The 13,057-nt window shown below is 45.0% G+C and overlaps 1 protein-coding gene across 2 annotated transcripts in view; it reads left to right on the top strand.

The window, feature by feature from the left end:
- The first annotated feature begins 495 nt into the window (after nt 1–495).
- Nucleotides 496–13,057, top strand: part of EPS15 (epidermal growth factor receptor pathway substrate 15) — a 107,554-nt gene continuing 94,992 nt past the window's right edge. For both annotated transcript variants that reach the window (XM_019531407.1, XM_019531408.1), the window contains exon 1: nt 496–554. In XM_019531407.1, the coding sequence (XP_019386952.1) occupies nt 528–554 (27 nt within the window). In that variant the 5' untranslated portion in view covers nt 496–527. The remainder of the gene's footprint in view (nt 555–13,057) is intronic.

Genomic DNA, 13,057 nt, shown 5'->3' with positions numbered 1-13,057 from the left:
CTCTTTTAGGCTAGGGACAGACGTGACCTGGAACCGGTTTAAACCCTCAACGCAACAGAAGTTCAGCACTCATAAACCGGTTTAAGATAAACCTGTTTGAATGTAGTATCAGACTTCACTGACCGGGTTCAGGAACCAATCTCCCGTTGATAACGCTGTTTCCTACGGGGAAGTGGGTTTCTAGTTACAACGTTTCGACTTAAGACGCGGGTTGCAGGAACCAGTGTGTGCGGTGGGTAAAGCAAGAGCACCCTGCCCAGGAGGAGGCGGTGTAAGCCCGAGGAGTCCTAGTACCCCAACACTATCCGAGCCCCTGGAAGGGGGACGCTGGAAGACGGCACCGCGGCCCAAAGCGGCGGCACTAGGACCGCGCAGCTGGAGCAAGGCCAGGAACGCGCGGGAACGAGACACGTGACGGAATGCGGGCGAAGCCGATGAAATCCGGGGGCGGGGCTTGGGCGGGGCTTGGGCGGGGCCGGGAAGTCGTCAGGGGGCGGGGTGGCCCGGCCGGGCGTGATGGAAGCAGCATGGCCGCCCGCTTCTCCCTGACGCAGGTACCGGTCCCGCGCCCCTCTCCCCGCAGGCCCGGTCCGGCTCCCGCGCCCCCACAGCCCCGGGAAACGCGCCTCGCTCGGGGTAGGGGCGGCTCCGGGCGCCGGCACCCTTCAGCCTCGGCCCCCGGGCTCGGGAAACGCCGCCATTCCCGCTCCCCTGCCAAACTGCCGACCCAGAGGGCTCCTTCCCGCTCCCCTCATCTCCTTCAGCCCCCTCTTCCCTCCCCGCAGGGCGGGTGAAGCCCCGGTCCCTCAGGGCGGAAAGACTGAGCACCTTTGAAGCCTGGTCTTAAAAAGGATTGCTAAAGCAGATAGCGATGGAGAGAAACGCGAGGGAAACGTTAGTTGTTATCGAGAAGGGGGCTGCAAACAACATAAAAAGGGTCGTGACACCCCCTTTCCAAATGCACGGTGCCTCCCCACAGCCCCAGCACTCGAGGAGCCCTGGAGAAGGGCAGCGAGGATGCTCAGCAGTGTGGAGGGGCTTCCCTAGGAGAGGCTAAAAAGGCCTGGCTTGTACCCTTTAGAAAGGAGGCGTATGGTCAGGGTTTAATGGCAGAGAGAAAGGACGCAGGGATTTTATTATTTGACTCTGTCTCTCTCTCTGGGTAGGAGAATGAGGGGTCAGAAAAATGAGGCGAGTAGGCAGGAAGTTTAAAACTAGCAAAAATAAGTGATTTTTTCATGCAGTGGAATGGAAATGTGTAACTCCTTGGCTCCGGTTGTTGCGGAGGCTGACGGTGCAGCCGGGTCCAGAGAGGGATCAGACACCTTTTTGGAGGAAAAGGGCATCGGTAGCTGTTGAGCTTGGGAGCGAGGCACGAGGCCACTGAACTAGAGCATCCTAGACTTTAAATGTGGTGGCTGCAAGTGAGAGAGGAGCAGTGGGGGGGAAAAACCTGGTCAGACCCTCTTCAGTCTGCCTTTCAGCATCCGCTGCCTGTCTCTGTGACCTGCGAGACTTGGCAAGACGGACCTGTAGGACGGACCTATAGGCTGACCAGGTAAATGGCAATTCTTACGTTCGAGGAACAAGCTTGTCTAGCTTTTTCTTTGCTCGTACATGCCGTTGTGGGAGAGCTGCTCAGCTCAGTGCGGTCGCCCGGTGCATTTCTCTTATGGAACAGCTTGTTTCTCTTTTCTAAAAGCAAAAGATAACGACAGCGGAGTTCGGATACTTGCAATTTATGTCCATTGAGACGCTAAGAGGCTTTAGGCTCTGGAGGTGGCTCTTTCTAAATGGTATATAAGTGACTGTTTTGGTTTTTTTTTTGAATTCTTAAAATTTTTGTTACGTTTCAGCTGGTACAAATTGAGACAGAAGAGTTGTTGACATGGTGACTTAATATCTCAGATGTTAAAGATGGGCGAGTGAAAGAATAACCTGGTTTCTGGCATAGCTGAACTCAAAGGCCTTGCGCCTTTAGAGGAAAAAGGAGGAGTGTGTGTGTGTGCTGCATTATGAGATGCTGATTTTTTTACTGAGGAATTAAGAGCGCCTGTCCCTCAGTGCTATTCTGTCTGTTTCCCCTTATTTTCCTCACCATTTTTGAATACTTACAGTCCCACATGTTTTTTTCCCTGCCAGCAGCATGGATGCCAAAGAGGTGATGGAGTGTTTCCTGCCAATTAGGCCTGGAAAGGTTCTCATATTTGCTCTGTCTGACCTGGAACTGGTCTGGCAAGGAGGCAGATGGGTCAGATGAAGGGAATGAATGGTGTTTTCAGTAAATGGATAGTAACTGCAGGCCATCTGGACATCACTAAATGCTGTTTCTGGGCTTGGGGAAACTTGCATATATTGCAGTTCCAGGATGGTCAACAGTGGCAGCTGAACTCGTATATGGAAGCCAACATTTCTCACGCCATGTGCTGAGGTTGCTCTTGTCCTCCATCACTGACCTGGCAGCTCTGCTGGTCCGAAAGTAGGTGGCAGTTGCATTGTGGCAGCTGAGGACCCTAGATTGTTACTGCTCTGTGGAAAATCTGTTTGGCCCAGTCCAGATGTGCAGGCAGGTGTGGTTTGTGGCGCCACAAATGGCATGCCCGGTACATTAAAACATGTTCCTGGAGGAGCTGGGGTGGAACTCAAGACACATTTATTTCTCCAGGTAAAAAGAAATTAGAAGCTTTACTAATATGCTAGGAGTCTAGGGCCATATTTCGTAGATTTCATAGACGTTCAGGTTGGAAGGGACCCCAGAGGATGATTGAGTCCAGCCCCCTGCCCCATGGGAAGGAAGTCAGCAGGGATCCTATGATCCCAGCAAGTTAAGCATCCAAATGTGTCTTGAAGGTGTTCAAAGTAGGTGCTTGAACTGCCTCTGGTGGCAGTCTATTCCAAACCTTGGGGGCTCAGACAGTTAAAAAAAATGTTCTTCCGTATTACAGCCTGAATCGGTCGTGGCAGAGTTTGTGACCATTTGCTTTTGTGATCCCTTGGGGTGCTTTGGTGAACAGATGTTCCCTCAGATCCTGATGAGCACCCCTGATAAACGTATAGGTGGCCACCAGATCACCCCTGAGCCTGCGCTTTTCTAGGCTGAAGAGTCCCATGGCTCTCAGCCTCTCAATATAAGGTCTGTTTTCCTGTCCTTTGATCATGCACGTGGCTGTCCCCTGCACTCTCTCAAGCTTCTCCACATCCTTTTTGAATTGTGGAACCCAAAACTGGACGTAGTACTCCAGCTGTGGCCTCACCGAGGCCGGGTACAACAGGAGAATGATGTCATGCGATTTGCTTGAGATGACGTCCCGGGATTTGCTTGAGAAATGTATTTCAGTTTAAGATGGAAGTAAAAATCAATCTAACTTTATTGAAATGAGCATTATTTACTATGTGTAATTTGCCATATTGTGTATTAAAAACTCAACTAGGCAAAATGTGCTCAAACTCTGCAGTCATTAGAATTAAGCATGCATCTTTTTCAGATTCATAAACCAAACATAAGCCTTCCAGAGCATCTTGAGGGTGTGTCCAATGCTTTGTTGAAAGTTATTTCCACACCTGAGTTAATGTTTTTGGCTAGAGTTGAAAACAGCCTGCAGGGCTGTGAACTAGGTGCTACATTACTAGGAGCAGACAGCAGAATTGCAGAAGAAGTAATAGCTTAACCTAGTGGAATCGTAAGACCTTTAAACAAAGATAGGCGGTTGTTAACACTTGTGGAATGAAGAGCTGAGAAGGAATCAGGCAGATTATAATGAGCTGTTAAATCAGTGGACTCCCTCTCTGCTGCCTGAATAGAAATGCTGCTGCCACTGCCAGGAAACTGGTTTTAAACGTTGGGTGAAGTAGAAGTCAAAATGAGTGCAACTGCACTACTGTACACCCCTGGATTTGGTGCTGCCTATATGCTGGGAGATGCCTCTTACACTTTGTTTCCCTGACTTGGGTAGCCATACACTGGAAGTCTGGACAGTAACAAACAGAAACTCAATACCCAAGTCAGCAGGTGCTGAATGGCTATTGAATCTGGAGGGAATGTCTCACAACAAGGCTCGACTTTAGCAAGTCCAGCATCAGCACTATAGTTGCAGTCTGCTTTGTTCTGTGTGGTGTTTGTGAGGGAGAATCCAGTACGGCAGCAGGTGGAGCGACCACTGGCTGACAGCTGGGAGTAAAGGAGATAAGTAAAGCCCAGAGGCCTCTGTTGCATCATGACTTATGCTAGTATCTAGTTTTAAAGAGGCTTGGCAGGTAGGAAGTAGTGTGACTGTGCATGGAAACAGCTATCAATTTTTTTGGCACTTGCATTGTATTTCTGTTTGCAGTAATCAAGGCATTAGAAGTAACAACAACAGGTGCTTAAAATTGGTGATGGAGCAAACAAACCTGTAGGCAACCCACCAGAGAAAAAAATCCTTACAAACCACACCCAAAATCATTAACTTTGGGGTAGGAAAGAGTGTCAAGTGTCACTTACCACACTGTGAAAGGCAAGTGTGACTGCCAGCCCTGTCCATGCTTGTTTTTCATTTGCTGCCATATGGTGGCATGGTGGTGTTTATGTTGCTGGAGGAGGAAATTTAACTCCAGTACAAATGTGAGGTTTTATCAGGTTGTGGTCCCTCTGTGTCTAGATGTTGACAAAACTCTAACATAAACCAGGCCTCTGCAAAAGGGTAATAAGACAAAATATATAACCCGCCTGCTAGCTGCAAGACCAAGGAATAGGGATCGGGGAGGGTGAGAGAGACAGTTATTCAAGTACAGTCTAAAGTGTTGGTGTGTTCTGATTTCCCCTCCAGTTACATTAGATCATACTCAAACGTAACTAGGAAGTTGGGTGTTCCCAGATTGAGACTAGGGTACTCTCCAGTGGTTTGACAGCTGTAGTTTTTGGAAATATTTGTCTTCCTTGGCATTAATAAACTGAAGCTACAGTATTCAAATAAAATTTCCTAGGGGTAAAGTAATGGTTGCACGTTAGGGTTTTATTCTTTTGGAGAACAGAACATATTTCAGTTTGCGTGTGTAACGGGCCTTGCAGAATTAAGGTAATTCGAAATAACAACAACATTCCTGCAAAACGTATTCATGGGTTTCCATTGAAAATACTCTGTGTGACTTTGGAGTGAAATGAAACTTTGGAATTAATGTTGGCTCTGTGTAAGTAGCTTATATGCACACTGGTGGCCTACCTATTTGACATGCCTTCTAACCTTTACGTTTTGGGGGAGCATGATCCAAAGTGCATTTCCTCGCTATCCCTAGTATGTGTGTGGATTTGCACTAATGCTTTAGACAGCATTATAAATGCATGTATTGAGTGATTGGGATTCAGGAGGGAATATCAGTTCTTTAAAGGTGTGAGAGAGACTTAGAGTTATGCTTAGTTTTTGTTCTTTGTTAATAGATACATAAATAACAAGCTTAACAAAATGATCTTACCACTTTGTGATAAGATAGACTATGTCTGAGAGTCAGGCCTGCCCTGATCTAGGTTTTCTTTATCTTAATTGTCCAAGTATGTAGAAATGCAGCAATCTGTGTGGAGAGAGACTTTGTTCTTATTATATTACTCTATGTGCTGTTCAGTGGTGTACAAGATAAAATTGACTCATTCACGAACTCAGGCAGGCATGTGTGTGTGCAAGATCGAGGATTTTTTTTGACACGTAATTGACAGTTCCAGTAAGGACTCTAGTTGCGCAGTAGGAATGCCATGGGGTAGTGGCGGTGCTTGAACCCTGGGCTCGATGGGTTCTGTGCCCCCTTCTATTGGCCTCTGCTGAAATGAGCAGGACTGAGCGGAGTGGGAAGAACTGAGGCGACACTTCTTAATACAAGACATCAGTTAGCACTAGTGACTTGGTTGGGCCCTGAACTACTGCTTTGGAGCTGAAGAACTCTCTGTGCTGTTTCAAATGCCTAAATTTATTTTTCCTTCCTTCCTCTTCTCTGATGCAACACTAACATCTTCCCTTTGTCACACACCCTCTCCTTCCTGCACCTGTCCCAGAACACCTCAATGTGACTTCCCTTTTGATTGCTAGCTGTATGTATAGAGTGTAACTGTTGCACTCGGTGTAGAGCAGTGGTTTTCGATCTGTGGTCTGCAGACGCCTGGGGGCTCCAGACTATGTCTAAGCTATCCATGAAAGGTGATTATGATCAATCAAAAGTATGTGAAAACCTACACTTACAATTCAAGGGGGTCTGCACCTCTATTCAAAGTTTGCAGAGGTCTGCACTTCCATTCAAATTTTTTTAGGGATATGCAAATGAAAAAAACGTTGAAACAACTGGTATAGAGCATGTTAGTTTCTGATTTTGGATATGTCGTCTTCTGTTGCTTTCAGGTAGGGAACCAAAATAAAGGCATTAAAATATTAACTGTTCTTGTTTCATCTTCTTTAAGCACAAGTTGGGTTATATCAAATACGAAGATTAACTCTTTGGCATAAACTTTCCAAACTTGGTCATCATAAGGCTCATAGGAAAGTAGGGCTGGAAGGGACCTCACAAGGTCATCTAACTAGTCCAGCCCTGCTGCTCAAGGCAGGATCATTCCTGACTAAACCACCCAGACCACGGTTACTGTGTCTGAATTTTGAAGTGAGAAATGTTAATGATCTTTGTAAACTGCTGAGTACACGCTTCTTTAGATATAGGCCTCTTTTGTGTGTCTTGATACGGGCGTTTTTAAACCACTGGTGCTTCACTTAGAGCAGATATAGGGCACTTAAAAGTACTGCTCTGTGTATGTGTGAGTGAGAGCAAAGCTGACCATTTGTGGCAGCTGATGATTTGACCAGTAAAGTGCAAAAATGTGAGAAAAGTTGAAAGTGTTACTTTTCAGAAAAATTTCAGAAGTTGTTAAATAGTCTTCATAACATGGAAGACTTGCTTGTCTTTTGGAAGGGTTTTGTGCTAAATATGAGAACTAGAAGAAAAGGTGTAATGAATTTTTATATCCCATTTTAATTGCAAATTTCAATGTTAATTTAAATATCATATTACTGCATCTGTAATTATATGCATACTTTGAGGATGAAGTTGAGCATTCATGCTGGTTTCTAACCTGGATGTCTAATTCTCACAACATTTCCTATACTGTTGGAAAACATAATTTTAAGATATATCAATGCCACTCATTGCTTAACTGTACAGTAATGTACACCCATTATAAAAACTAACCAGTCTCTCTTTTTCTGCATAAATCCCAGACAGGTTTTTCACATCCTCAGTAAATCGGCACAGTGACAAAATTCAGTTTTCTGTAAGACATTATGACTTGTGAATAAGGAGAATTGTGGGGGTGTTTGTTCTTTTGTCAGTAAAACTGCTTTCCTGTTTGACTTGGAGGAAGTATTTAAGTGTGTGTGGTGTGTTTTATCTTGTTAATTCTGGTGGGTAGAATAATCACTGCTAATAGATCGGAGCAGGAGAACAAATGCTAAAGTAAGTTATTTAATCAGTCAAGGTAGAGTGGTATCTCCTTCAGCATTTAGCAAGGTGGAGGAACACTGCTTTTTAATCCCTGAAAATAAAAATACTAAAAATTAGGGGTGCACCAATAAAGATTTTTTGTCTGGTACTGATAGCCGATTATTTACCAGCCACATCGGCCAATACTGATCCAATAGCCAATATGCAGCCTGGTGAGCAGCGTCTGGCCAGCAAGTCTGTAGTGGGGGCAAAAGGGTGTGGGGGAAGGAAGGGATGTGGGGGGGGGCAGATTGAGGCCCCCCCCTATGGTAAGAGAGGGAGTGAGATGGGGCAGACACGTCCCAGCCAGGCCAGTGCATGGGACCCTGGGAGTGGGGCAAAGCTCGTTTAGGAGGCATGGCGGGGTTGGCTCCCTGCCACTGCGTGCACCCCTGGGGGAGGCACGGGAGGCATGTGCCCCCTGGATTTGTGTGCAGGGTGGAGTCTGGCTGTCCACTACAGGCTCAGGGCCGGAAGCTGCCCCAGCCTCTTCCCGGCAGGAGGGCTGGGCTGGGGCTGCACTCAGGGTGTTGGCAGCAGTGCTGGGAGGTGGGCTACAGCTCTCCAAGGGATGCTGCCCGCCTGCCCTGAGTACAGCCTGGCGCAGTCCCCAGCCCTGAGTCAGCAGTGGGCAGCCCACCCTTTCCCTGGCGCACAAATCAGGGGAGGGGGGCACATGCCCCCAAACCTCCCTTGCTGTGGTGGGGAGCCACCTCCCCATGCCCCCAGACAAGCTACCTGTGGCTCTGTCCTGCTGCCACCGGGGTCAAATTCACCACCCTGGCTGGGTAGTACCTGTCCCACTCCTTTCCTCACAAGGGGGCTTCAATCTCCACCCCCCCCGCCTTTTTCCACCCCTTCCCCCGACTTGCCAACCAGATGCTGTTCTCCAAACTGCCAGGCTGCATTCCTGGCCCCGTGCATGCTGTGGCTGCACATATGCACACAGCATATCTTGGTGACATTATCAACTACACTGGTCAAAAAAAGCTGATTGCTGATAATGTTCATTTTCCCCTTATTGGCCCCGATCTGGTATGGACCGATATATTGGTGCACCTCTATTAAAAATGATTTATAAAAAATGTTTAATGTTGATGCCAGTATTAAGGAATGTCTAGTTCATCTTTTCACTGATGGCAAGCCTGACGGTTCGGCTTGGATGATGGGGGGTTGTAAAACATTGGAAAACAGAAATCAAATCTTTGTTTACTTTCAGATGATGAAGAATATCCATGCACAGCATAAAATATCTTAAATCTCAACTATTTCAGTGAGTATACAGTTGAGCTGTTAGTGAAGTACAGTAAAAGGGCGCATATTAAATGTGTGTGTGTTCACTCAGTGTTCTAGGGTATAGGACATTTTGTTCAGAACAAAGTTTTTATTTTTGTTTGCTGTTGGGAAAACTCTCTGGCCTACAAGAGGAGTCCACTGGAAAACTTTATTTTAGTGTTTTGCAGATAGCATAATTATGAGAGAGATGAAAAGACCCCAACGAAAATGAAATCTTGGAAAATTTCAGTGAAACTTTTAGAGCGATATTAGATTGAAGAGGAAAAAGTTCTGGAAAACAAATACTTACTTTGTCTGTGCAGGGTTAAACATTTCAGGGGATGGGAGAGAAGAAAATGCCTCCCCCTGGTTATAGTTTATGATCCCTTGTTACTGCTATAGGGGTTAATTGGTGCAAAAAAGCCATACAAATTTTTCTATTGTAGACAAAGCCCTTGAGGTGATGGTGGGCGGCAACTAGATAGGAGTTAATGATACATCAGTGATAAAAACCAGTCAATTTTTTTGTTGCATGTTTTGGGGCATGGAGTAACATGCGGTGCTGGCATACTTTTAAATATTGTGGTTTTGCACTCAAGTGCTGAACCTGAACAATTATGACAAATTGAAGAAATATATAGTGAAGAACTATAAGAGAAATTCAAATATTTAAAAAGCATGATCTTGATAAAGGACCAGAGAAAACTGTAAAAATATGTAAAGGACAAAGAGGAATAAAAGGGGGCCCTGTTAGTTTTAACTGGATGAAATTTGCCAGGGGAAACTAGGCTGAATATCAAGAACAACTTCCTGAAACTGAGATGTACTTGGCTGTGGAATAGTGTAGGGGAAGCTGAGAGAAATATTTCCCTTGAAACGCTTTAACCAAGCAGCAAAACAATAAAAAAGAGGGAGAGAAGTTGCCTCGGTAGTCTCCCTGCCTCCCCATATTAGCTGTTTCATTCTGTTTCTGTAAACCTGTGCAACATTTGAAAAGAGGCTGCCGCTAGAAATGTTGAAGCTTTGAAATACATTTTTTTTATTTTTGGCTAATTATGGGTTATTCTCTCCTCCCCCCCCAGTTTATCTCTGTATTTAATTATATCGAGTCCATCTTGATATACTGCTGTGCTTAAACAGTCCACTACAGTATTGTGAACCAGAGTGGGCCAGAAGAATGCAGACACTGAAAGGTTGACCAAAATAATAAAATGCATCCAGTCCCTTCTTTATATGTAATTATAGTGCCACAGAAGAGCTTGGGTGAGGAAAGGATGGAGAGGGTTTTACTATGAAGACTTGGGTCATTTCTGAAATACGCACTTTCAGAATGAGATGGGCCTGAGCACACTAGTATTTAATCTGTCACAGCTTCACACAGTGTCTACGAGCTATCCTTCCATTCAGATGGGTGGAAGAAACTAAAGTATTAATGTTTTTGGATTGCTTTCTTCTCCCTTTCTAGGTGGATGATAGTCTTGCTCATTTACTTTGCTAACTAGGAGAAGCAGGAGTGGAGGAGTAGGCTGTTTGAAACAGCATAAATTTATGCCAGTGGAAGTGAATGGAAAGGACAAAAACTCGCAAGGGATAACTGCAATCAAAAGGGGAGAAAGGAAGAGGCCAACATGAAGCTGATTTCCATGTCTTATGTTAGAATAGAAGGGCCCACACATTCTCCACTCAGTACTCGCTCTGGAGCAGGGGTGTCAAACTCACCTTGCCCTGTGCTGGATCCAGACTGTGGGGCTCTCCGTGGTCAGATCTGGATGCGGTGGCAGGAATGGGGTGGGCATTAACACAGGTGGTAACATAGCCATCATGCAGCCCCCTCCACAGCGGGGTACTGTGCCCCAGATTTCAGCAGTGAGCCCTGTCCTTGAATTTTTCATCCCTCTATGAGCCGCAGGGGCAGAATTACATGGCTGACAGCTCATGGGCTGTGCATTTGACACCTCTGCTTTACAGGATAAATACTAGAACAGATTTTAATCTCCTGACATAATCTGTTTCTTTAAATGGAACTTGTAATTCTGTGTCTTAGTTTGTTGAACACAGTGGAATGTAACCTCTCCGCCCCTCCTCTTGTGCTGCAAACTACTCCACCGTTCCTAGTTAGCAGCTGTGATCGGTCTAGTAAAGTGGAGACACACACCGTGTTACCTGATGAAATTCCCAAGTGTCGCTACAGTATTCATTGTATTCTTGTTACGCTGATGGAAGTCAAGACCTTGTCTGGGTCTTTCCTCCTGTGCTAATCTTCTTGTTCAGTGTTCTTTCTGTGGCAAAAACCATGAAGTCTCAATCCAGTAAGTTAATTGAAATCTTCCAAGCTACCAAGTTGCAGAGGAAATTCCATTTATTGCAGTGATACTAAAGTTGCAGTGAATATGAGACCTCAAAATTGGAAGTCTTTTTATTTGTCTTTTTTAAAGAGTTTTTTTTTTAATTGGCTGTTATAATGGGTGTTGAATGAAAAGATTGTTTTGCATTTGTAAAATGCTGTAGCTTCAGGATCTGAGTGTTGTGCATGTGTTTCCTGTCCAAGAGTTGCTATGATAAATTTGGCTGGAATAGAGGTTGGCTGAACAACTGGATGACATTAGTCTGCCATTTAAATGATCTACAAAACAATGGTCCCTGTCTTGGGGGATGGGATGGAGATGGGAGAGAACAGGGGTGACAAATTAAGATGAAGCCTCTGAGCACTTGCAGTTGTATTGTTTTGTTCTTCACACTTGCCAGCCAGTTTTTGCCAGCCAGTTTTGTTCAGTTTTCTGTGTGCGGCTTCAGTGTGGCTGCTTGATTGCCTGAGTTAGCATATCTGTGGATTTGACACAAATGAGAAAGTTGAGGGATATGTTTAGATTATTATAAAATATTGAGTTGACTTGACACACATACAGCACCGAGGCTTACGTTTAGTCATTCTGACAGTCATGTGTCAAGTCTTAATGCAGGCATCATTTCAAGTAGTTGTATCAAACTAAAGATCCTTTTTCTGGGAAATGTTTTAATATGAGCTACAGCTATTTAATATTCACTTATGTTTAACATTAACCAGTCATTTGATACTTCTGTAAACATTTCTGAACCCCCTACTAGTGAGGGGTTGACCATTAGTGTCTGAACATTGGTGCCGAAATAGGCAAGTTCTCAGCAGGCGTATGAAAATTAATGAAATGGTGTATAAAGTCTTTTGACATGGTGCCACTTTTTAGCAGATTAAGGAATAAAGAAAATTCCTAATAAATTAACATTTTCAAAACATTAAGTTTTAAAGAAAATGTACTGTAATACCCACCAGTGTGCAATATGTTTAATTCCTTGAGTCACATTAAATCTAATGAGGTAGCTGGGGAGAGACTTGGGGTGGTGGTTGGGTAAAAACTTGCTTTAGTTAGTAAGTGTTAAATTCGATCCCAAAAGAGCGGTCTGAATTCCAGCCTCACTTCCCCTCCCCCCCAATAGTGAGGCACAGAAAACAAAATAATTCCCTCTTCATACTTTAAAGTTTGTCATTAAATAAGCATATTTTCTAGGTGTTTTTCATAGTAATGATGTAATCATTACCTTCAGGGATGATCCTGCCTCGAGCAGGGGACTGGACTGGAAGGCCTCCTGAGTTCCTTTCCAGCCCTGCTTTTCTACGTTTCAGGGCAAAACCTTGTATTTATATGGAATTTTCTTCAGTCACTTATTTGTGTTGGTTTTGAATCTTCATCGTCACTTTTTGCAGTCTTATCTGTTGCAACTCTCTTTCCAAGAGTTGGGTCCACAATGTTTAAAGCTTCTAGCCTCAAATATACAATCTGACTTTTGCTAGGGGGAGCAAATAATTAGGCTAGAACTCTTCGTGGCGATGAAAGTAGTTTGTTTAACTTCAGCAGAGTCTAATTTGTATAACATCTAACCATTAGGGCTGTACAAAGCTTTGGGTGCTGCTTTGATTCAGAGGAGATTCGGCCCAATTCAGCGGCCAAATCTCTGAATCTGAATCGAATTGGGAAACCAATAAAAAGGGCTGAATTGTTTCAAAGTTCTCCAAATTATAGTTTCATAGCTTCAAATAGATTTGGAGAGCTTCAGAGATTCGGTCAGCCCCTGCTCATCGCTGCAGGGAGCTGGATCCAGACTCAGTGCCAGTAAGTAGGGGGTGGAGGAGGGCTGGAGGAGTGGGGAGGGGACCATGGGGGACCTCTGCCAGGCCCCATTCCCTGCCCAGGGTTGTCCTGGTGGCTGCAAGGCCCCATTCGCTTACCTGGGGTTGACCTGCTGGCTGCAAGGCCCCATT

Source organism: Crocodylus porosus, unplaced genomic scaffold (genome assembly GCF_001723895.1).
Source record: "Crocodylus porosus isolate Cpor-Errol unplaced genomic scaffold, CroPor_comp1, whole genome shotgun sequence".
NCBI lineage: Eukaryota > Metazoa > Chordata > Crocodylia > Crocodylidae > Crocodylus > Crocodylus porosus.
This window is presented reverse-complemented; position numbering and strand designations above follow the sequence as displayed.